Source organism: Panthera pardus, unplaced genomic scaffold (genome assembly GCF_024362965.1).
Source record: "Panthera pardus isolate Hobbes unplaced genomic scaffold, ASM2436296v1 HiC_scaffold_13, whole genome shotgun sequence".
Taxonomy (NCBI): domain Eukaryota; kingdom Metazoa; phylum Chordata; class Mammalia; order Carnivora; family Felidae; genus Panthera; species Panthera pardus.
Window position 1 is genome coordinate 148,009,090 of NW_026526688.1, and position 26,470 is coordinate 148,035,559.

Consider the following 26,470-nt stretch of genomic DNA (forward strand, 5'->3'; position numbering starts at 1 on the left):
ATGCTGGTATAGAATGCAACTTTGCCAGAAAGAGCCTGAATCCTAGGCTGGGGAGACAACTGGCAGCATGGTTTTATAGCTAAGGGACTGACAAGGTCCTAACCAAATAAAATTTCCTACCACTACCCTATTATCCTTCTGTAACTAGGCCATGATTAGATTCACTCTTTTTTTTTAAAATTTTTTTAACGTTTATTTATTTTTGAGACAGAGAGAGACAGAGTATGAATGGGGGAGGGTCACAGAGAGAGGGAGACACAGAATCCGAAACAGGCTCCAGGCTCTGAGCGGTCAGCACAGAGCCCGACGCGGGGCTCGAACTCACGGACCGGGAGATCATGACCTGAGCTGAACTCGGACGCTTAACCGACTGAGCCACCCAGGCGCCCCTAGATTCACTCTTTAAGGGCATGCTGGAGGATTTGGGAGGACTGCATATTGGTCAACACTTGGGAAGGAATCTTTTTGCCAAGTTAACAACGGCCAATACCTGCCTTCTGCAGTGCAGAAGGAATGAGGCATGGTTATTTGGATAAGCTCAGAGGAAATGACTGTCCAAGTTCTGCTGAAGCACAGAAATGGAGGCAGATGAAATGGGGCAATACAACAGCAGAGGACCTTGCCTGAGGAGGTGATGGGGGCATTGAGGGCAGTTTCATCAATTTCACAATTTTATCTGTGTTGATTACAGCTCTGTGGCCTCCTCCATTTGAAGAATTTTCCTCCGCCAGCATGGAATTTTATTTGTTACTAGCTGAATCTTGATTCTGGCTATGAATTTAAAGTAAGAGAAAAGGTCCAGTGGCTGATATTATTGGGTTAGGGCTGAGGTACAGAGACAAGGAAGAACAGGTGGCCAAAACCAAAAGCTATATTCCGTTGTGAGATGGTGATGACCTGTTTTCCATCAAGTGTAGTTTTCTTCTGAGTTTTAATTGGGCAGTGGGCCTGAGTCACAGTGAAATCTTTGAGGTTTTGTGAAGGAGGGACAGAGCTGTTGATTTTAAGTCCCACATTTCTAGTTCCCCTTTTGGTTTTTAGAAACAAAGTTTGGTTTCCTGAGGGCAAGATGGATGTTCTTTAGGGTCTTTAGGATCATGACTGAAGGAGAGCGGGGTAAGCAAGGGGAGAGATATGGCAAAGCAAGCAATGAAAGTAACTCAAAGGTCATGTCTTGTGAATTTTCTTTAAAAAAACGTATAAAGTTAAGACTCTGATATGAGTGACTAAAGTAAAACTTGTTCAGGGGACCCGAAACCCAGAGGAAGAAGCTCCATGATAATGCCTACCAAGCTCAGTTTTCAGAGGTACCTGTACACACATTTCATCATCCTACTTTTCTTCCTACTTAAAATTAACAAATGTAAGATCTCCCCCAGCCAACTGGATATATGGCCAATATCTAGACAAATGTATTGTAGGCTGTGAGACAGAAAAGTTTAGAAAGCAGGTGTGTGTTAGTTTTGCTGGATTGTCTTCTGTGTTTGTTATCCTTAGGTATTATTTTCTTGTTCTTTTTTTACTTTATTGACTAAAAACACTACCAGGATATATCCAGTCATTTTAGAACCAGTGGATGACAGCCTCTAGACATAGGAACTCACTATAGAAATGGGGCTGTAGTGGTAGGGTATGAGTGCCAGAGGAAGGGGGGATCACTATCAGAGCCTTCCATATTCAGTGTGTGCACCTTAACCGTAGAGCTGACTTTGAAAGCTGATTAATAACTTACCAATGGCACACAGGATAATCAGTTTACTGTGAGAAACTCAGGCCTGGTTTTCGGTCAGTACAAGGATACTCGAGCTGATGAGCTAGAGTGATGTTCGATAGGGACATCCCCCCTGTCCCACCTTTTTTTTTTTTCCACTCTATATTCTCAGATTCAATAGATATTTTTGTCCCACTGTGCTTTTGCATTTCACATTATGGAAATCTTAGATGATAATTTAAGCTATGGCACCTCAAGGATGAAGATGTGTCAACGTATCTGTCAAAACAAATATATGATTCATATATTTTATAAAATATTCAAGTGAATGCATATTTTAAATGAAAGTATTCATATCTAGATTAAAAATCATGTGGAAAGAAAGTGAAACAAGACTGTAGCTTTATTTTAATGAGGATAATTCTTAAAAGACAGTTTTATATAGAAAAAGTTAATGATTTTTCAGTGTGTGATTAAAATATAAAAGTGTGGGTGGTGGGTTTTAGCAACTAGTGGATGGCTTGCATAATCTACCTCTAAGACCCCTTCTAATCCTGAGATTCTATGTTGCTGAGTATATAAAGCTACAGAGTATGACGTGGCTAATTCGGTATCCCGTATGGTTTGCCCACAGGAAAAGCACACCACAGGATTTTCATGGGAGCTTTGAAAGCCCTTTTAAAAATGGTCAATCAATAAATATTTATTGATTATCTACTATGTGCAAGACACTGTGCCAAGAACTTCAGAAGACTCAAAGCACAAGATTCCTTTCCTCTTGAAATTTTCAACATTGTATATTCTCAAATTTCTGAGATCTTCTTATGAAGTCTGTCCCAGGAAATCTTCTCCTAAGAAACTCCTTAGAGTTGGAAGTAACTTTCTAGATAATTCTGAGAATTCTCCCCCTTTAAGAAGGAATAGACAGATAGTAGGCCAAAATGCTGTTATTAAAAAACAAAACAAAATACCTAGATATATATTCTAAGCAAGGAAATACAGAGATATCTACTTTACAAAATAATTTACACCATTTAATCAGGATACAAAGAAAATATGCCTGCAAATAATTCTGCTAGGACATGAAGAATAAGTCTTTACATTGGTAGTAGCATACACTGGTAGAATCATTTATATTATGCTGTTAAGGAAAACTGACCATTGGACGTTTCTCTTATTTGGTTAGGATGGTGTTTCCTAAAATGTTCTCTCCAAATCCTGCAGAGTATGCATTGGTGATGGGGTGTGGCAAGTCCTACACTTTGTTTTAGTTTATGGATTAATTTTGAGAGAGAGAGAGAGCGAGAGAGAGAGCGAGCAGGGGAGGGAGGGAGGGAGGGAGGGAGAGAGAGAGAGAGAGAGAGAGAGAGAATCCCAAGCAGACTCTGCACTGTCAGTACAAAGCCCCACGTGGGGCACAAAATCACAAACTGTGAGATCATGACCTGAGCAGAAATCAAGAGTCGGATGCTTAACCAACTGAACCACCCAGTTACCCCAAGTCCCACACTTTGTATCTGGGTGCTCAGTCCCAGAGTTGCAGCCTTTCCCTCCCCACATTCCTAAGCCTTGTCTCCAGGCCTCTGGTCTAGGTAACTAGCATGTCTTCCCCACACTTCTTGAATGTCTTCCTCTGGCTAAGCTGTATCTACCTGGTAAAGGCCATAAGAAAATTAAAAACAAGAGTAGGTACCAGTGTCTCCTATTTCTGAAATATATTCTACAATGATGGTTAGCCTGGGTCAAAAAGATGAAGGTAGGATTTGGAGAGTGGATACAAAAAGGAACAGAGATATGTGGTCTTAAGATATGAAAATGGGGTAGCAGTGAAAAAGATAAATATAAAATTCAGAGAAGAAAAGGATTGGTTGACAAGAGACCCATTAGGAGAGAGAACAGAAAGGTGGGCAGAGGCAAAAACATAATGAAAAAGGTAAACATAAAGACTAGTGAGGGTTGAAGATTGCTTAGTATGTAAGATGTGACATAAAGTGGGAAAGATAGGGAAGACAAAAATAGGAAGCAAAATACAGAACAGTTGACAGAAAAAAAAAGACAGAAGGACGAGAGGAAATGATGAAGAGAGAAGTAGTGGAAGAAAAAAGGTGTCAAAAGAATATTAACTAGGGCAAAAAAAAAAAAAACTGAGAAAGACCAACACAAGAAAAAAGTGTACAATCATTTGGATTATACTGATGTATAGATCTCCATACATAAAATGGAAATTTCATCTGCCTTTCTGTCTTGCAAAACCAGAGAATTTTGCAAATATGGAACTTTGAGAGAAAAGGGAAGATTCAGCAAACAAAGGGAAATTGACCCAGACAAGTGGCTTCCACGTTTCAAGGATGAAGGTCATAGCCTTTCTGCTGCTTTTTAAGGTCTGTGCTAATTAGTGACAGTACTGAATCTATCAACCCCCAAGGGCCCAATCTCACCAGCATCACCTGGGCCACTACTCCTATTTTTGGAATGGGGAAAAACTTAAGGATAACCAAGAGGGTTGGGAGAAAAAGTTGGGAAACCACTGTAGAATATCAGATATAGAATATCAGGTATTTTCCTTCCCCAAAGAATGCTTGGTTGGGATAATCCCTAGGCCTGAAGTAGTAAGCAGTCTTGCACATGGTCCTGTGGATTGGTCTCTATTTGAAGGGAATCAAATGAAATGTGTTCATCTGCATTAAGTGGGTCTACATTTATACTCTGAAACTGTGCCCCAGTAGCTAACCTAGACAATGAGTTAGGACTTTCAGTAGGCGTAATCGGATCTTCATCAAATGGGCCTTGCCTTCCAATGCCAGATGGAGTTCCAGTGCTGGAGGAATGATACTTTGCCAATTTGGAGCCAAAGCATGGTAACTGCAGGATGCTTGATGGTCTTTGTTGCTGCCTTTCACCCTCATTTCCTTGTACTTCACTTTGGATTCCTTCTGGATTGGGGGCTTCATCAGGTGTACCCATAACAAGCTGCTCAGGAGTAAGGTCAACAGTTCTTTCATTGAGCTGGTTGCCTTCAAATATTTGTTCCAAAACATTGTCCCCATCTCCTCCAAGATCACTTTTGAGGCAAGGCATATTCTTTGATTGAAGGGAACTGGCTTCAGGAAAGGGCATAATTCCCCTTTGGCTCAGCTGATTCTTCATGGAACATGGTGTGTTCCTCCTCAGGGTGGACACATCATCTCTAAAAGGACTTGGGTTTTCACTTTCTCCAGGCAGTCTTTTCTCTGAGCTGTTTCTTTGGCCAGGTAGGTTGCTTGGAGGGGAGATGGTATGTCTTGCATGTTTAGTATGACTATCTTCTGTATACGGAGGACTGGTGTCTTGGTTCTCCCCTGGTGCAAGACCAAAGGATGGAGTGTAGTCCTGTAGAGCAAGTGGATCTTCTTTGTGTCCCGTGGAGCTGCCAGCACAGCAAGGGCCTCTCTGGCTTAGATGAAATACATGCGCTTCTTTTTGACCTGATGGGTAACTTGGAGGAATTAAGTCTGGGAAAGCCAACTGTTCTCTCTCTGGTGAATTTATCCTAGTAATTTGCATGCCATAATTCAAATTCTCACTTTCATGCCATGTTGGACTTTTCTGAAGCCCAGCTGGGGAATTGCTAGGATAAGGCTGGTTCTCTTTCTCATGTGGTGGACTAGGGGGAGCTTTGTGTAAAGTTGTTGGCCGATCCCAGAAGTTTCTGTTAAAATATGGCCTTCTTTCTTTCTGCCCTTGGGCTTGAATCTCATGGTCCCAGGAGTTCCAAGAGGGGAACAGAGTGCTTTCTTCCTGTCCAACAGCATTATTAGCATAATAGCCCCTGCTCTCCACAGGTGGTGGTACACTGGGAGCTGTATTATATGATGGAAAATTCTCATCTTGGCTCCAGGGATAAAATTCACCATAAGGGAAATCCTCCCTGGGTTTTGATGGATTATCTAAGGAATAGGGAAGGTATTCTTTTGGTTGATTTGAGGTATATTGCTCGCCTTCATAGTGCCTAACTGTTGGCCCTTCTTTAAAGCTCGGCTCCTCCATACCCCATCTACTTTGTCCTGGAAAAGTTTCATCTCCAGTTGGATCAATTGGGTCCTCTTCATTATAAGGGACTGTTTCTTTCAGGTCTGGAGTATTCATGGGGTACAGTGAATTTTTGGGTTGCCCCATAGTATTGGGAGAATCATCTCTCTCATCCCATGTATTGCTTCTAAGGTATGGTGAGTTTTCCCTGGGATTATAAGAGTTATAGTCAGGGTAGTAAACACCTCCCCTTGAGCCATGGGAAGGATGAAGTAAGTGTTCTTCCTGTATCCCGGGATCTTCCTTAATAGGTGGAGAGATTCCTTGATGATTCCAAATATTTCTTCCAGCAGGAAAATGTTCTCTTGCAGTGGAAGGGATTTCCTCAGGGTATACACGTTGATATGTACTGTGCTTTAATTCTGGTCGATTAGTTTCTGATTCATAAGGGATTCTTCTTGGCTCCAAAATAATCCCTTTGGGCAAATTCTGGCTTTGGGTTTGTCCATCAGAATTTGGGGCTCTTTTGGACTCTCCTCTTGGGTAATAAGAGTTTTCATGTTGACCAACAGAATTAAAATTTGGGACTAGCATGTTACTCTCAGGATGAGGCAGTTTATAGTTTGATTTATTAACTCCATAATCTTGAGAATTTCTCCAGGGGCCAGATGGATCTCTTGTAGGAATGACTATTCTTTCTTTTGGACCTACTGGCTTCTCTGCTGGATTTTGGATTTTTTCATTGCGGACAACAGTACCATGTTTGGGACCCAGAGGAGCAACATTGGTTCCCATAGGGTGTTTATTTGGTCCCTGAGGCTTTCTTCTGACATTTCCTGGATTTCCTGCATGAGTGGGAGAATTGCCTCTTGCAGTAGAAGCATAAGCTTTGCGATAAATTGGATTTCCTGAACGAAATGCTTGTTTGCCTTCCAAACCAAAGGAGTTCCACCGAGGACCCCTTTGAACCTGTTGATTTCTGTAAAAAGGCCCATTCTGTCTACGCCCCATGATAGTACCAGTGGGACGCCATTGTCTTCCTGCAGGAAAATTTCGGATGTTAGGATTTGGATAGTTTTCATAAATATTTGGCTGACTTGGTCCCCATGAGATTTGAGTTCTTGGTACTCCCTGGCCTGAAACATTAACTGTAGGGGGTGAGATAATCCCGTTTTGAGCTGTAGGATTACTCACAGTGTTTGGGCCATGGCCACTGTTTCCTGTTGGGCTGGTGTCATTTCCGCCCTGACTCCCTCCAGGTGCATTTGGTTGAGTAGAGTTAGTCTCAGGACCTGTTGAATTACCCGAGGGTTCAGTGGCTGGACTCTCTGCTTTAGGAGGATCTTTTTCTTTGGGTTTTTCAAAATCTTGTTCAAACATCTCTTCTGAATAATAAGGAGGACGGCCCCCAAATCCCTGATATCCAAAATATCCAAAATAAGGATTCTGTAGGGAAGAAGATGGAAATTGGTAATTACTATTTGTTTTGCACCATGGTGTTGCTTGGAATTTTTTTAATGTGATAGGGAAATGAGCCACATGCTTCTTTTAAAACCATTGACTATGCTTCCTTTCTTGAAAGTTAATTCCTCCTTGGTTTCCATGACCCAACTCCCTTCCAGTTTTCTCTTCTGGTACTCTAACTTTCTGACTCACTTCTTAGTTTTGTCTTCCTAGTCCTGACCCCTAAATCTGAGGGGTGTTTTTTTTAAAAGGATTCCATTTGCTGTCCTTCTAATTCTTCTGTTCTCATTTTACACACCTGCCTTGAGTAATCTATTGCAGGCCAATTTTTTTCAATGCAGATATATATCAGTGACTCCCAAAGCCATAAGTCTGGCCCATGACACTATGTCCTGAGGCTGAAACAGCAAGACTGGGTCACTAAAGATCTCATTGGACACCTCCAACTGAATGTACCCAGAATTGGACCTATCTGCCCCCAAACTTCCTTCTCCAACTTTCTATATATCTAAGCAACATTCACCACTATCTACCCAGTTTCCCAGGTTTCTACTCTCCTCTATTTCCCCCAGCCAATTAATAACCAAGTCCTATAAAATCTGAACTTTCATCCTGTCCCCTCTTTTTTTTATCCCCAGTACTCTTGAACTACTGCAGTAGTTTTCTTACTGGTTACTCTGAGTGTAATTGTACTTTCCTCTAATCTTTCCTCTCCATTGCTATCAGAACAGTAGAGGTTGGGGGAACCTTCTGTCACTTTCCTCTTTTTAAAAAAATTTTTTTTAATGTTTATTTATTTTTGAGAGAGAGAGAGAGAGAGAGAGAGAGAGAGAGAATGAACAGGGGAGGGGCAGAGGGAGAGGGAGACACAGAACTCGAAGCAGGCTCCAAGCTCTGCGCTGTCAGCACAGAGCCAGAGGTGGGGCTTTAACTCAAACCATGAGATCATCACCTGAACAGGAGTCAGATGCTTAACTGATTGAGCCACCCAGGCACCCCATGTCACTTTCCTCTTTAAATATTATTTAAAGTTGCCCTTACCTTACAGGATAAACTCTAAATCCCATAGCACAACATATAAAGCAGCACAGCATGTTCTAAAGAGTGGAGCTGTAGGCAGATATGGGTTAAGATCCCTGTTTCATCACTATTAATAGTATGATCCTGGGCTAACCTCAGTTTATTATAACTTTGGTTTTTTTTAAACTCAAGGTAATAAAATAATATCTATCTTATAAGTTGCCATGAGGGTCAAAAGAGATAAATATGTACAGCTCAGTGCCTGGCACTTAGTAAGAACCTAACAAATGTTGTACATTATATAACGCCACTACCACCACCAATAATAATTTTTTATAATCATCTGGCCCATAATTATTACATCCAGCCTCATTTCTTCCCCCTTGTACTTTGTGCAGGTGCAAATCACAACTACTACTGCAGCTATTCACAATGGAATCTAAATGTCTCTCTACAGATGAATGGAAAAGGCAAAAAGTGGGTGAAATTGAACAGTAATTTATCTTCTTTGGGCTTCAATTTATTTGTATAATGAAGGAGTTAGATGATTACTTAATTCCCTTCTAGGAATAACTTTCTAGAATGTATTTACTTCCTTCTCTTAGTTGCCCCATCACTGTCTAGAATCCAGTACCAACCTGGAGCAAAGGTTATTAGATTAGCCTTTTTAGAGAGAGAAAAAGTGAGAAAAAGGGATGGGGAGAGAGAGGAAGGACAAGGGAGGGAGAGAGGGAGGGACAGGGGTCAGTACCTATAGAGGAGAAATGATGGTCAGTACCTATAGAGGAGAAATCACATTTATATTTGTTACTGGATGTTTTTCTTATATCATGGGCACTTGAGCTACAAATTCATGTGTTGAAATTTAACATTTTGAATAGATAGGAATTAAAAATCAGAGACTAATGGGGAGAAGGTAGCTTTACTTGTACTCACCCCGCCTTCTTCATTGCTGACTGGTGGACGTCCGAAACCTGGTGGTACCCTCTGAAAGGTAAACACCACAATGAATGCAAGAGGAAACACGTTCTATGCTACCATTTGTTTGTAAGACTCAGGGTGTCTTAATAGAGTTCAAGTCAGTGACTGGGTGTTAGCATTATTAGTTTTTAGCTTTTGAGTCATTATCTCTCACAATCTACTATTAATTATAATTATAACCCATCAGTGAATACTGGTAAATACAAAGGTTTCAGCTGAATTCTAGATTATCTTATTCAAAATACCATGTATGGCTGTGTATCCCAGCAGTCACCCCATCCCATGGCCTCCAACACACAGACACACACAGACACACAGACACACACACACACACACACACACACACACACACACACACACAGTGTGATTTGAGTGTTATTAGGATCCAAACATCCATATTAGAACATGTAATAATGGAGGTCAAATAATGACGCTATTTTCAGAGAGTCTATGTCACATTTAGGATGACAAACCGCCAATTCTCCTGGATTATTACGATAACTTTTTTATTTCACCAAGATTTATTTTCCTAATCAAACTTGGAGGCTGAATGTTTGATCAGGGGAGAGAGTTCAGGAAATCAGTCCAACTCCTGCAGACCTTCAGGAAGTCCTATGTGGATGATGTAATAGTTCAGCATGAGAATTACACTTATCTGTTTTTAAATCTTCACCTGGTACTGCCTTAGTTTCTTTAGTTCAGTATGGCCAGTGAAAGGAAGACACTCTTTTAAGGAAAAAAAGTAAGGAACTCTTATTCCTTGAAATGAATTGTTCCTTATTGATAAGAAGGTGTCTTGATTATAGAATGATAGACCAAAAAAACCAAAAAACAAAAAAACCCAACAACAACAATGCCATAGCTGAATAAAAAGTCATCAAATATTTGTTGTTTCTGGTATTTTAATAGCAACTGGCCTTTAAACTTTTCTTTAGGTCAAATAGTTTATTTTGTGATTTATATTTTTAATGCCTGTGATGCAATTTCAATAGTTTTATTTTAATGATTTTAAACTTTAAAGGATTCTTGTAAATATTATTTTGCAATATTCTTTATAATGAGGTATCTGTGGCAAGAAATAATAAATGATGGAAAGACCTTAGTCTAAGCATAGCGTATCTTATGATTTGCAAACTCCATTTTGTCTCAATTTCCCCTTTACGTTAAATGAAGATAATTTTTGTGCTTTCTAATCTCTTAGGGAAGTGGGGGAATAGTAGCGAAATAGCGCAATCCTTTAAAATTAATTCATTGACTAAGTTATTAGTAGTTGTTTGGTGATTGTTCATGTCTCCAATTTGTCTGAGTAAAATATTCATTAAATTTTTTTTTCCCTACATGATTAATGATGTGATGATTTTTTTTTCATACTCTCTACTGACTGGCATATGGCATTCCATTTAGAGAGTATGAACTCATATTAGTTTGAGATATGACCTGTTAATATTATTTTTCACTTCTAGTATAAAGAAAAAAACTCACATGTGGAACTTGCCATGGTGGCTGTTGATAGAGAAATAGCCCATTGCCAAATGGTGGGAATGCCTGAAGAGAAAGAAAGAACCATAGTGATGTGGAAGTGAGAAAGATAAATGGAAAATGAAACAAACCTATTAAATACAATTGTTTGAAACTTGAGAGTCTGCATCTCCCTTTGCATTAAACTGCAATTTTCTATTTTTAGGGCTGAGATGATGATGATGATAATAATAATAGCAATTAGTATTAGTGAACACTTATGTTCTAGGTACTGTACTGAGCATTTTGTAGTGGTAAACTTATTTAATCCTCATATAAACCTAGAAGACATGTGCTGAAGACATTATTTCCTTTTCACTGAAGATTATGAGGTTCAGAGAAGTTAAGTCACTTGCCCAAAATCTCTCAGTTGGTAAATGGTCCAGGAGTGTCTTTTCATTTAATTTTGTGTTCTCTCAACTGTAATAGTGTCTGATAACAAATAAATAGTGTCTGTTAATCGACTAATAGACAGCATTTTGGAAGCTCCACATTGGATGATATCTTGAGAAACCATTTGCACATCTTCTTGCTTTAAGTCAGGATTATTTATGCCACCCAGAAGTACCGGAAGCAGTGTTACCTTTCAGGGCACTATTTGAGATCATCAAAGCATAGATCTGGAAGAGACTTAGAAATTGTTCCTTTACTCATGGGGAGCCTGTAGCCCAGAAAGGTAAAGTGACTGCTCAAGATCACACAAGTAATAAGGGCTGGGGATAGAACTCGAATCTCCCTGATTCCCTGATTCTTCTGTTAGTGCTCATGTTGCAATACCATGCTGCCTCTGCATTTTAAAAAGAGCTTCTTTAAAGCAACAGTATTTTGGTAATTTTTTTAAAGATTTAAAACAATTTTTTGGTATCTATCTATCTATATATAGATATATACATATGTTGGTAATTTTTAATCAAACAAAGGCTGGGGTAACTCGGCAGACAATTTTGGATAGGCAGTGGAGCATCATGTTAGAAGAAAGTGGCAAAACTGAAGATTCTATTTCATACATAGCAGTATGTGTCTTGAGCAACATTGGAGAAAGTGTGTATGTGGGGATGGTATGGTTCTCCAAATCCCTCTGAGCCCATTTGTTGACTCTGGTTTGGAATTTTGCTGGGCAAGCCTCACCTGAGGTGGCTGGGCTTCATCTTCTGGCTGTGCTGGGGTAGGTGATGGCTGCTTTAAAGGCCGCTTTGGTGGTGGCTTTTTTGGTTGAGGCTGGTTGGTTTTCTGGGTCTCTGGGGCTTGATCAGTTTTGCTCTTTTGGCGTTTGGGTGCTGAAGGAGATGAGGGTTTCTGTGGGCGCCCCGTGTTTGGTGGTGGTTGAGGCCACATGGGCATCTGATACTGCGGGAAGAGCTGAGGCAGACCATTCCCATACAAGGGGCCCAGTTGTGCCATCTGTGAGGGTAGCAAATAACAGTAAAACCATAGGAGGGCTGAGATTCCAGCTTTCCTCAGCCTGTAATGTCACTCTCTAAAACTCAGCCAAAATCTCAAAAATTCTATGAAACTTAACAATGGAAGCCTCAAGATCTTTAGTATTTCTTTAAATATTGTCTTACAGAAATGAATTTCAGTCTTCTAGAAAACTAACAAAACAAACAAAGCAAAAGACAGAATTAGGTGAGAAATTGAAGTTTAAGAATTTGGCTGATAATTTTCTAACTCTGAAGTGCTGACTCCCATAAGAAGTCATACAATTGATTACAGAGGACTTGGTGTCAGATTCAAAACTGTGACTTGTTACAGGCTGGAAAAGGAGAAAAAGCAAAAAGAAGATAAATGAAGTAAGAATGACAAACAGAAAAAAAACCCAACAAGGAACGAGAGAGGAGAATACAAATTCTCTGTTGTGTAAACATCCTTATGTGTACTTATGGTTTTTGGTTACTGGTGAATTTTCATTAATTCCATTTTCATGATCAGAATCTCCACAATTTCAAGGTTGGAAGGGAAGCAAAGGTGGTCATGATCAAAAGAAACTAATATATGAATTGACCTCCTACAATGTCAGTTCCCATTCAAACATTGTTGCTTTGGTTTAACACCAGAGCTAAACACAGTAAAACCAAGAGTGAGAGTTTAAAAGAGTTGCCAATCAGTAGTTGAAAATTGACAATGATGATGATTATAGGTGAGAAGCTTTTAAAGAGAATGACTTGAATAAAGGATTAAGAGAAAATTGATTTTGAAGAGAAAATTGAATTGAAGTCCTTGATTTTTCCTCCCAATGGTTCTCACGATCATCACAAAAGTCAAAAGTGATATATAGTATGGTAGTCATACAACTTTGTCAGAAAAATTATGCCAAAAGATCCAACTGATACGTGATTTATTATTAGTTGGTTCTAAGAATTAGCACTAGTGGTAAGTATAATTGAAATTTATTTAGATAAGATAGAAACTTATTTCATAAATTTAGTGTTATCTTTCAAGATAATCCAAATAAAATTTACCTCCCCACACACCTGGAGTATTTTTTGTCCTTATTATTTGTGAATACATGTTGTGTGATCTTTCCCCAGAACCAATTTCTCTTGGATACAAAGAATGTTGGTAATTAAAAAATGATTTTTTTTTTTACATGAGAGAATAACAGTAATGAATAAGAAGAAAATCTGGGGTAAGGAGACAGGCAAAATTTTTCCCCCTTAAAACTCTTATAATGATTATATTGTAATTAAAGCATGTGGATAGCTGTTGGTATCTTTATTAGCTATGACAAACCTTATAATGTAATTATCCATATATAAAGAAGAAATTATCAGAAATAACACAAAGCAGAACTTACATGTGGGGAGTTCATGAAGTTGAACTGACCATATCGCATCATCTGTGACCAAAGGAATCCATTAATGTGATACAAAGTGAAAACATTTTATTATTTAACCAATCTACAAATCACCAGAAATAAGCTGAATTTCTGATTTTAATGTACAACAGTCATATCTTTTACTATTTATGCATGAATTTAAAATAAGTATGCAATTAAAAAACCCATGTCACTAATTTTTAAGTCAGGATTTTATTTTGAGAAGAATCAATATAGAATAATAGAGAATAAAAATCTTGTCTACTCTGACGTTTTTGAATGTTCTACTCAACTTTTGGAATTCGGGACTTGAGAATATGATAATTCTATGAAAAAGATGATTCTGCTTTCTGATGTATGTTGAATTTGGCTAATGATTTTGGCTATAAATCATGTCGAAGATATTATATGCCTATGTGTCTACCTTCTAAAAACGCTTGGTACAAATATCTACTTTTGCTAGCTTGAAAACTTAGCAGAGAAGCCAACATTAGCTATTCCTGAACGCAAATTAACATTTACCTTGGCAAGGAATAATGAAGTACATAGGTAGTATGGAGCTGACGAAATTACTACTTTGCCTTGATTTGAGAGTTTAAGTCTTTCAAATTTTCCCTTTCCCTCCCTTCATCTTTTTCTCAAGAAATTTTATATATCAAGAAGTTTTCCCTTTTTTAATGGACTCTCAGGACAGGGCTTACAAAAACTTCTCCCCAGAGACTGATATACATACCTCCTCACTTTTACTGCTAAATCCAGGCATTCGGGGCATTTGCATCTGGAAGTGAAAGAATATTGGTGACAAATTCAGAACATAAGTTGAGATAAACCCAATAATTATCTCCAAGCTATTTAACAACAGAACACAAAAGGACAAGTCCTAAAAAACTTTCAATACTCACTGGCATAGCAATAGAATTACCAAGCAGACCTAGAAAGACCAGGAGAATCTTCATTTTTCCACTTGGTACCTGGAATACAAAACTGGATTTTATTTTTGGAATATGAAATAATTTCACTGGCGGCATTCTGCCCAGCTGTCTGTCAAGGAGAGCGTAGAAACAGACCACACTGGGGGCCTCTGCCGCTATTTTTACTTTACGTTAAGAAACTACTAGTTATTACCTTATAGTGTTCTAAACCGTGAAAAGGATCTGATTTAAAAGGAAAGATAGAAGCGAGAGAGAGAGAGAGAGGGAGGGAGAAGATTGATCCTTGAGAAGATGGGAGATGGTTTATAGCACTGGAATATGGACATTAGAAGTTAGCAGTTTACCTGAAATATATAAATATTGCTGACTTTGAGTTCTTGTTGCTAGGCTGGTTTAGAATGGCATAGTAATGTCTGATTATAATCACCATTCAGAATAATCTCAGTTTCAGTGAAGGTGCAATCCAAAATCAGTACTTTTAGCTACTTTCTAAGATGCCATAGACAACATTCCATTATGTAGAGGCTAATTAAATAAGCTGGAATATTCCAGAATCCTACTCTTTTCTTCTTTCCTCTATTGTTTCTATTATTATTATTATTATTATTATTGCTTTTTTAAAAATTATTTTATCTTTTAAAAATTCACTTCTGCTCAAGGGCTGGTCAGAGAAATAGAAAAATATAGGCAAAGATATTTTTATCTCTTTGTTAGACACTTTGATTGAACATATAGAGGAAAAGATTGAAGTTATAGACGTATGTGTGAAGTTTGAGAATATTTTCATGGATTTCATTTATCCCGCTCCAGTTAATTATGCAAGCCTTGTATAATTAAGACTTGTAGTTACAACTTTGAACAAGTTTTTTTTTTTTCTGAAACATTTACCTGTGTAATTTTTTAAGAAAACTCTGCCCTATTTGCATGTACAATAGAGGAAAATGAAGGTTTTAATCAGAATGATTGATTTCTTGGTACATCGGATACAGCACAATTCCTAGCATAGTAACCAGCACATAGACACCAGTAGTTGCTCAGTCTTTTTGTTCCTCTTTCCTTTTTCTGGGCATGAAATGTGCGTAGAAGTATTTTGAGCCAATGCTCACCCTTCTGTTTGCTTCCCATAGGAGCAATATAATTAAAGGACACTTCAGCATTTTCCTAAATTATAGGTGCAATCAATAACCTTTTACATATCAGAGAAATTGGGAGGGTTCAGTTAAACAAAAGAAGCAGTAACACATAAATGTCTTTACTGCTAATTAAGGATTTTCAGAATCATGACATTGTAGAGAATTAAAAATAACAACTGAAACTATTGTCTTCAGCATAGGCTGAAAACATGAGGAAGCTAATAAAGAGGATATTGGTGAATGCTTTCCTTTCTAAATCTACTTTCTAAGATCATGGCCCAAGATTTTGGGGGCGGTTGGATGTTTCATTTCTCTCTTACTTAACCATCCATTTAATCTCTGTAGTAGCTGTCACTGAGACTCCTGATAATGTTACACACGTAAGTAGGAAGATGTGACCTTCTATTTTGCCAATACAAAATGCCACTCACTTTCTCTTTTGTAAAATTAATATATTATACTGGACGACTGATAGTTTCCTTCTCTCTCTAGAAGTTCATGATTGGATGAAAGTTTATTTTTAACTGAAAATAGCACTCATAATGGTTGCTGTGGAGTACAGAGACTATGCAAGTTCTTACTTCTTTGTCCCATCTGTGAACTCAGATGCTCTTTGTTTCTTCTGACATATTTAAATAGTGTTTTACCCTCTCAAGCATACTTCTGACAATATTTAGTTTGGTATGTGACCTGTGTTATAAAAAATGAATATAAATTCTCACCAAGTTATCTAGCTTAGGAAGAGTGGCTCCACGGCTGTGCTGGAACAGCAACATTTTTCACTCAAATTTTGAAAAATACAGATTTGGTATAAGACGAAGGTCAAACACAGAAATGAGACAAATAAATGAAATGAATAGCAAAAGCTCAGCTCTAAGGCAGCGCATGTCATATTAGTTATTTTATCCAATCAGAGCCTTACTAGAGGGACTTAACAATCAAACTGAGTCTTCTATTGCTTTAAGAGAAGGGTGAAAGCTAAATCAGAGAGAAAATGACCCAGGAACAGTATTTGAGGTATTTCTAACACAGTGCTGACAAAACTTGACTGCTCTACAGGAAGATGTACGAAAGCATAGTGTTAAATGAGATCTAAGTAGGTTGGAAGAAAAGTTAAAAGAAAAACAAATCTACCAAATAAACCAACGAGTTTAAAGTTTTATCAGAAGATCAGTATGCAGCAATGACTATACAACCAAGATCAAAGAATGCAATAAGGAAGTCAACCAGTATCTATGAATTAAGTTCATTCTTTGGCACTATATCATTTATGTTGACAATCTCTAATACTCACCCAATGCCAGCTAGTAGCTCCAATATATAACAAATAACTTTTACTTGAACTTTGTTAGCCTGTCTTTGAAATATAGTCTTACTGGTCTACAGTGGAAATGCCTACAAGTTGCTGAAGCCGGGGAGATCTCAAGGAGCAAGACACATTTGTTTCTTGGTAATAAAACAAAAATTCTTCATGAAGATGTCATGTTGTTTAACAAAAAGGCTTAAAATAAAAAGATTCCTCCTGTAAGAAAGCTTGGGATAGCAAGGTCACATTTAAGCTCTGTTGTAGACCTGTACAACCAATCAGCTTTGAGAAAAATGGTTTTGCCATCACAAGAGTTTAAGGTGAAAAAACACATCCAGTGTAAATTTATAAAGTGTTATTATAGGAGCTGTCAAATCAAGTCTCTTATTATGTATAATAACAGTCCAGGAAAATGAGCTTACAGCTGTAAGATTTGGGAGATGCTTTCCTTGATGAATTTGGGGTTTTTCAAGTTTAGAAACTTTGTTTATGCAGAGATATTTAGGGAACAAAAGTGAATATTAACTATATTCTACTGTGATAAATCATTGACCATCATCAAAATGCAGGCCTACATACATCTCTCTCTCTCTCTCTTTCTCTCTATCATTCTATCTCTATATCTCTAATTCTAATTCTATAGATATAGATATATAGATATAGCTATAGAAATATAAACTTAATATAGTTAATTACTATTTATTTAACATATAATTAAAATTAGGTGAAATGTTATACCCATGGACAACTCAGTGCCTTCATTTGATTTGTATTACATAAAGCTACCAGGACATAGTGTTCTTTTTGAAGAAAAATATAACTGAGTCACTTGGGATTCCGAGTTTTAGATCAGATATGCAAAATGATAAATGAACTCTCAGCTATTCATGGTAACACAACCTCATGAAAATAGGAGTTAAGAAATTCACTGAAGGGGTTATGTTATGAATGTTTTTTGATATCTGGCTTTTTATAATAAAGATTTCACTTCCAAATAAATGGAAAATTTATACTTTTCATTAACAAGAGCAAATCGCTCTCTTTGCTGTACTTGGGATTCTCCTGTTCTCTTACGGCTCCACAAGAGAAAATATCTGTAGTGGTGATCTTTGCTTACTTATTTTTGTGTTGGCATTTAAAAATTAAGAATATTTTAATTTAATGCCAAAAACCAGTTCTTACTTGATCTGATGGTGCATGTCAGTTCATCCAGTGGTTCCGAAGGGTGCTGTCCTTCCAAGGCACCAGAGCTGCTGTGTCCTTCCTCTCAGGCCCAATAACACTGCATTTCTTAGCACCCCCTCCCTCCACTCCCTGCCATCTACCTGAATTTAGAACCACAAAGAATAACATTGCACCAGAATGTTTGACTTTAAGTTCTAAATACCTTTTAAGCCTGTCTGAATCCAAGATGTACAAAGGGATATCTGCTGCAAGTGCCTGCCTGTCTTTGATTTTGTAGAAACTGGGTAGTAGCTATAATACTGTTTGTGCTCTGTGCACATTGAGATGAATTTGCAAGTGGTAGAACACCTAGGGGACAGTGTTTTCTTGTAGGTGAAATGAGAATCGTGATGCTGGGTGACACTGGCCTTTGCCCGTGCCCTTCATGTAGATGCTGGAGTTCTGATTTTGGCCTTAGTCATTTAGGTTAGTTCCAGTGGCTACTAAACCTCCTTTTTTTTTTTTTTTTTTTTTTTTTAAAGTAAGCTCTAGGCCCAATATGGGGCTTGAACGCATGAGAGATCAAGAGTCACATGCTCCACTAACTGAACCAGCAGGGCGCCCCTCCTTTTGATCGTTTTCTTTATTTACCCTTGTTCCCTCTGCCACAAGGCTGGTTACTGGTCATGAAATAATTCATGTCTTAAATATCCAGCTGAGCCTTTGAATGGATGAATTCTTAGTAGTGGTGGATAGGATTTAGGAAACAATCAAGTCTCTTTTTTCTTTCAGAACACCGAAGAAGTGCTTCACTTGACAAAATTCTTCCAAACCAGTCCTTTATGACCTTTCCCTTTTACTGCTATCATCTCTGCTGATTTTATAAATTCTTTTTCCCTCCAAACAATTACAATTACTAGTGAACATGTTAATGATTTGGCTTAAAACCATTTTTAAGTGTATCTCCTTTCTTTTTTCTCTGTGTTCTCTTGATTTGGCTTAAAAACATTTTTAAGTGTACCTCCTTTCTTTTTTCTCTGTGTTCTTTTCTTGTCCATAAGTAAGTCTTCTTAACCTCTTCACTGGGATCTGTACATGTATGAAATTATATATACAAATTTCTGTGTTTTTGTATAAATGCATTATTTTTCCCTGAAGGAGAATCATATCCTCCAAAGGTGTCTGACCTCCCCACTTTTTTCTCTCCAATTATTAAATAATCGATGTAATAGATTTTAATAAGATAAGATTTATAAGATTTTAATTGATTTTAATAAGATTTTTCTCATTGTCCTAGATTTGAAGCTGGTGGGAACAGAAAAGTCTTTTGGTTTCTTACTGTAGATACTGTAGAAAGAGGCCAGGCTTTGGAGTTGGCAGACCTGAGTTTAAACCTTCCACAAATATCCAACTGTTTGATTTTCTGTGTAGTAAAATGGGGGTAGTATGTTTCTTCTAAGAAGTAGATTAAATAATACATGCAAAGTGCCTGGCATGTAGTAGGCACTGAGTGATGATCAGTGGCTGATCAGTACATGAAGGTATTCTGATGATTCCACATTACACCTTGTAATGATTCACTAAGGACTCAAATGGAAACAAGGCAGTCATAGCTCTCAGAGCACATAGATCCTCATCTAAGCACAACTGTGGAGCTGAAGTTCTATGGATTATTATTAGTATAACACTCTATCTAACACTGCAGGACTCGTGAATGAAATACTTGAGACAAATAGTGTCTTAGAAATTTCTTACTGGTGACTACATAGTTTCTAAGTATAGAACTCATAACCTTGATTTCTCTTTGGGAACCGTTCATATAGCATATCCTCAGGCTTTAAATGTGAGACACTCTTCTAACATAGGAAAAGAGGAGGTGGTGTTGAACTTTTACAGATTAAATGGTTAACAATGTTTTATTCTACAAACATTTCCTGAGTGCCCACTCATCCTGCACCAGATATTAGAGAAGGAAGTTTTCTGAGTCAGAACTCAGCATGGGGTTCGAACTTCAACTTCCATGACTTACTCGTTTTAGAATCTTGGGGTGCCTGGGTGGCTCAGTCGGTTAAGCGTCCGACTTCGGCTCAGGTCACGATCTCGCGGTCCGTGGGTTGGAGCCCCGCGTCTGGCTCGGGGCTGATGGCTCAGAGCCTGGAGCCTGCTTCTTGTTCTGTGTCTCCCTCTCTCTCTGCCCCTCCCCCGTTCATGCTCTGTCTCTCTCTGTCTCAAAAATAAATAAAAAACGTTAAAAAAAATAAAATCTTGGGCAAGTGAATTAATTGCTTTAGCGATTTAGCCTCAGTTTCTCCATTTGTAAAGTGGAAGATAATAATAGTATTTCCTTCGTTGGTTTAAGAATTTAACAAGATAATTCGTTTAAAGTTCATAGCACATGGCTCAAATAAATCTTATAAGAAAATAGATATATGAATGTTACCCATGGTTAGAGCTTGCTTAATAGCTGCTTTAATACTGACCACTGACATATTCCCCAAGTACTTTTTGAGGAATGTTTCATTTCATTGTGCTTATTCATTAAAAACAAAACAATATAAATACAGAAAACAGGGGTGCCTGGGTGGCTCAGATGGTTAAGTGTCCAACTCTTGGTTTTGGCTCAGGTCATGCTTTCACGGTTTGTGAGTTTGAGTCTCAGATCAGGACTATAAGATAAGAGTATAAGTATCTCTTATACTTCATATAAGCACTCTCTCTCACACCCTTTCTTTCTCTCTGCCCCTCCCCGCACTTGCTCTCTCTGTCTCTCAAAATAAATTAACTTTAAAAAACAAAAAAAGGAAAGCAAATACCCCACCCCCCACCCCCCTCAAAGAGCAACCAAACGTACATAAATAGAATATAGAAAAAAAGAAACAGGGTCATACATTTTATCAGATTTATCCAGTTTAAATCCAGCTTTTAGTCTTCAAATAAAAAAGTTATTCTGTGATGTCAGGGAGTTACTGCTGGTAGGTGGTTATTTATTTGGACCACCCTCAGAGGTAGTGTTTACTTCTTGGAGCTCTGAGTAATGACTCTCTTGTATGTACTCAAGGTCAGTTTTAAATGATACAGAATCTAGGGAAGACTATCTTCTTCTCTCTCTTCCCTCTTCACCCTGAGAAGAAAATGTAACCCAGTGGCTAAAAACACAGGTCTTGGGGTTCGAAATACTGAGTAATGTGTACACCGTGCTTAGAACAATACCTGACTCCTCCTAAGTCCTTCATATGGATTAGATGTTTTTCTGCTTCTTGTACTTCTTATAAGTTGGTTGTGATTCTGTCTCATGGTAGCAATAGTATATTTATTGATCATTTGCTGTGTATTCAGTGCTGTTCTAAGTTAATAGGTTAACTCCTCTATTCCTCACCACAACCCTAAGAGGTAGGTTCTGTTATTACACGCACTTTACTATAAGGAAACCAACATGCAAAAGGATTCAATAGTGTGTGTGTTCATGGTTAAACAGCCAGTAGGTGGCTAAAGCCAGATAGTCTGGCTCCAGAGCCCCTGTTCTGTCCCCTACTCCTTGCTGTCTTGGTCTAAATTGAAGCAATGGGTTGAAGACATGGCTTTTCTAGCTTTTCCTTTCATAACAATGGCTGCCATTGTCCCTATTTAGGTGTCTCAATGTTAAGTGTGGAGAAAAATCACAGGCAGTCAGACTATCTAGTTTCTAGTTCTTGACTGGTCACTCATCAACCCTGTGACTTTGGGAATCAGACTTTATAGCGTTTCTTTAACAAGAACCTGTCTATTTGTTTTCCCACGCATATGACATTGTCCTTCCTCAGTAGAGTGGAATATTAGTGGACCAGACTTTCAGTCTAAGAGAATCCTAAATTATTTGCAGTTCAGTTCTGATAAAATGCCTGATTGAGAAAAGTGGTTTTGGAAAAAGAGCTATTGAACCACTCCTGAAAACTGTGAGATCTGTCCCTGGATCAAATCATACTATTGGTAGCCCATACTTCTAGATTAGTTTAGCTCCTTAAAAAAAAAAAATCATCTTCAGGGGGCATCTGGGTGGCTCCGTCAGTTGAGCATCTGACTTTGACTCAGGTCGTGATCTCGTGGTTTGTGGGTTTGTCTGTGCTGACAGCTCAGAGCCTGGAGCCTGTTTTAGATTCTGTGTGTGTGTCTCTCTCTCTGCCCCTCTTCCACTCATGCTCTGTCTCTCTCTCCTTCAGAAATAAATAAACATTAAAAAAAAATAAAAAAAAATCACCATTGGGGTGCCTGGGTGGCTCAGCCGGTTAAGCGTCCAATTCTTGATTTGGCTCAGGTCATGATCCTATGGTTTGTGAGTTCAAGCCCCACGTGGGGCTCTGCATGGACAGTGTGGAGCCTGCTTGAGGTTCTCTCTCTCTCTCTCTCTCTCTCTCTCTCTGCACCTCTATGGCTCATGCTATCCCCCCTACCCTCAACATAAGTAAATTAAAAAAAATCACCTTCATTAAGTAACATTTACTAAAGCTCACAGACGACACGCATAAGACATATGCCGTGATTAAGTGCCCATGTGCTGGCATGGTGCACATAAGTGGTGTTATAATGGTGAACACCATAGGTAGAATCTGTACCTTCAGGGAGTTATTTGTACAATAATGGATGTAGATGTTGTGATATTGGTTATAATCCTGTGTAATAAGGAATAAAACTGGAGAAGTTCAGAGCACATAAGAATAATTTTATGAAGAGCATCCCAGAGGATGTGAGATGTAAGCTGTAGACTGACACTTGAGTTGAAGGTAGCCAGACAAGCATAGGAAAGTAGGGAAGGCAGAGAACAGCACTGGTAAAATCTGGAGAAAGAATGAGAAGATGAATCTGAGGAATGTAGAGATGTCTAGAATGGCTGGAAAAGAACTCCAGGACTGAGAGCAGTGGGAGATGGTGAGTGCTCAAGAGGTGAGCAGGGCTAGTCAAACACATCTGGAACCTAGTGGAGGACTTTTCCGTAAGACAGTGCTGAAAGCGGCACCACATCACTTGATATGTCTTCCATCCAATTCTACAGAGGAAATTTCTTCTAGAATTGTATTTCATGAAAAACCTTGCTCTCCTTGATATGTGTTATTTTTCTGGAGTCACATGGCTACTGGGGGAATCCAGACCAGTGACCTTCCATTCTGTATCTTGCTTGAGAAATACTGATCTCTTTTCTTGCAACTATCATGATTTTTTTTCTCTCTTGCCATAATTCTAAGTATGTGACATTCTGGTTACTAGGAAGCTTGGAGCTGAATTTGGTGCTAAATTAATGGTGGATCCAGATAATGTGAGACCTAAGCTAGTACAATTTTGGGGCTTTCTTTAAGGAAAAAGACCACAAAAAAACATTTGTTTAGATAAGAAATGAAATTGCAACAAATTTCAGGTTTTAAAAAGGGGACAAATACAACAAACATCACAAAATCTGGAAAAATCAGTATTTTTACTAACTGCCTAACCTTTATCATAACACCTGTACATTTCAAGCCCTGTTTTTCCTTCTCTACATACATAATTCTAGTGTCAGCTGCCAGGGACATACCACAATATGTTCTCTCATCCTGCACCTTTGAGTCACAGGAAGAATGAGTAGGCAGGTAGAGGTCTGGGAAGCAGGAACATTTCTGGAAGCCATTTCTACATGGGGATGGCTAGCAATATTTTAACTAGATACAAGAGTTAACTGTGGGTCATATATATATATATATATATATATATTATATATATATACATATAGAGATAGATATAGATATATATAGCACTAAACCCAAACTAAATGTCTCCCCATTGCAACTTCCCCCAAATGTCCATGCTATTCCAGTGCCATTTGAATTTAGGAAAATCATAATTGAGGGACCACGAGAGTTGAAAGAAACAGCGTTTTTAGCTAATTGTGGGCAAATTTTATAAAAACTGATAGTCATGTGAACACATTACCTGGGCCCCTCTAAGGCATGGAAGGAAGGGCCTGGTGCTTCATAAATTTGATGATGAATCACCTCTGACCCAAAATTGAGCCTGTTTGTACTTCTTTTATGCTTGTGCCTACCTGCTAACTTTACTAACCTTACTATTTCTTGCTGTTGTCTAAATCACCTTTTGAAAAGAGATAGCTACAAACATTTAATTAATGAAATAAAATTGTGACCATAAATCTTGCCTAGTTACCATTGTTTTACAGTAATAATAGTAATAGCACTTTGAAATATATATAACAATAATAGGTTCACTTACTATGTGCCGGGCTCTGTGCTAAGGGCTTTAGATGATTTAACTAATATTCACAAAAACCCTATGAAGTAGGTACTAGGATCCCCCTCCCCAATATTTTACCATTGAAAAAAATGAAATTTTTCTTTTTAAAGTTTAGTTAGAGAGAGAGAGCATGCAAGTAAAGGAGGGGCAGAGAGAGAGAGAGAGAGAGAGAATTTCAAGCAGGCCTTGCACTGTCAGCACAGAGCCCACCCAACATGGGGCTCTAACTCATGAACTGAGATCACAACCTGAGCTGAAAACAAAAGCCGGACGCTTAACCAACTGAGCCATCCAGGAGCCTCTGAAAAAATGAAATCTTAATGAAGTTAAATAACTCGCCCAAGACTAAGTGGGGTTTTGAACCTAGGTCTGCCTGTGGTTAACCGTGTCTCTCTAGATAGTGTAGACTTACATGGAATGCATGTTTTCACCAATGGTGTCAAGACACCGGGACCAAGATTTTATAAAGGACTTCTCTGTAAAAATGAAGTGGGATGTGAACTTACACGAAATGGGTTTGTGAAGTTTCAGTTTCCAATGCAAACAGAAATTATGGTTTTTTAAAGTTCAATTGCATGGAAAGTAAAAAAAAAAAAATTCTTCCTTCTCTTGAAAGCAAGAGGCTCTCTCTTGGTACTGGGAGTGTATTGCATGCTGGGCAAGATGAATCAGCTTTTAAATGAACAGTTAGAGCAGACTAGATAATTGAGTAAGTTGAAGCTTGTTGAGTCTATCACATCATTTCTTACCAGACATCATCTAATCACTTTCTCCAGAAATGCTAACCTCTACACTGACACAACTACATTGAAACGGTGCACACATTTCAAACTCCTCTTCCTAAACAGGCTCCTATACATGGGGTGCAGCTCTCTGTTTATGGCTTTTGTATAAGGTGGGTTCCCTTTCCCACCCATCACAACCCACACTCACCCATCTATTCATGGCACATGAATCTCATGAGCCCACCCGCAGGATGTTAGATCAACTCCTTGGATTCCAAGGAGCTGCTACTCATTTATTTAGCATGGGACTTAGGGACAAAGTTATGTATTTCAGATATATTGTATTCAAACTCTGAATGGTAGATGGTGCGGACTGAGACTCACAGCGAGTAAGTGACAAACATGGGCTGAGGCTACACAGACAGAGCGCAGGTTTGCACAGAGGTCTGTGTGCCTCCATTTTCCATTTGCCACAATACCGCCATCACAGGTCTTGGCCAACAGTGGCACGAAGGCCACCGACTGACTGGGGCCACCAGAGTTAGGGAGTCAGAGTGTTGCCCGCAGGCGATTTCCCTCTGTTTCTGGCTTTAGGCCCATCTTGGTTCTTTTGCTTTCCTCTGATGAGATCATTCTGGGCCCCTCAGCAATCCAATACTTGCTTTATCTACAAGAAATGTAAGGACCCAGCATAATTTAGTGTTCAAAAGATAAGTAACTGGAAGAGATTGGGGTTTTAAACAATGGACATTTTTCTTTCATTATTTTTTATTATTTTTATTTTTATTTTAACTTGTTTTATTTTTTATTCTTTAAAATTAACATCCAAATGAATTAGCATATAGTGCAACAATGATTTCAGGAGTAGATTCCTTAGTGCCCCTTACCCATTTAGCCCATCCCTCCTCCGGTAATCCTCATTTTGTTCTCCATATTTATGAGTGTCTTCTGTTTTGTCCCCCTCCCTGTTTTTATATTATTTTTGTTTCCCTTCCCTTATGTTCATCTGTTTTGTCTCTTAAAGTCCTCATATGAGTGAAGTCATATGATTTTTGTCTTTCTCTGACTAATTTCACTTAGCATAATACCTTCCAGTTTCATCTACGTAGTTGTAAATGGCAAGATTTCATTCTTTTTTATTGCTGAGTAATACTCCATTGTATATATATACCACCTCTTCTTTATCCATTCATCCATCGATGGACATTTGGGCTCTTTCCATACTTTGGCTATTGTTGATAGTGCTGCTGTAAACATGGGGGTGCATGTGTCCCTTTGAAACAGCACACCTGTATCCCCTGGATAAATGCCTAGTAGTGCAATTGCTGGGTTGTAGGGTAGTTCTATTTTTAGTTTTTTGAGGAACCTCCATACTCCTTTCCAGAGTGGCTGCACCTGCTTGCATTGCCACCAACAATGCAAAAGAGATCCTCTTTTT

At 38.4% G+C, this 26,470-nt stretch overlaps 1 protein-coding gene across 1 annotated transcript; it reads right to left on the minus strand.

Moving 5' to 3' along the window:
* Positions 1-4,306: 4,306 nt before the first annotated feature.
* ENAM (enamelin) lies at positions 4,307-16,358 on the minus strand. The gene is made up of 8 exons (XM_019463548.2): positions 16,305-16,358; positions 14,420-14,488; positions 14,251-14,295; positions 13,497-13,538; positions 11,831-12,103; positions 10,667-10,729; positions 9,140-9,190; positions 4,307-7,165 (listed from the first exon to the last, which is right to left on the minus strand). Exons 1-8 carry the CDS (start codon positions 16,356-16,358, stop codon positions 4,307-4,309), a joined length of 3,456 nt encoding a protein of 1,151 aa, XP_019319093.2.
* Between the last annotated feature and the right edge of the window lie 10,112 nt (positions 16,359-26,470).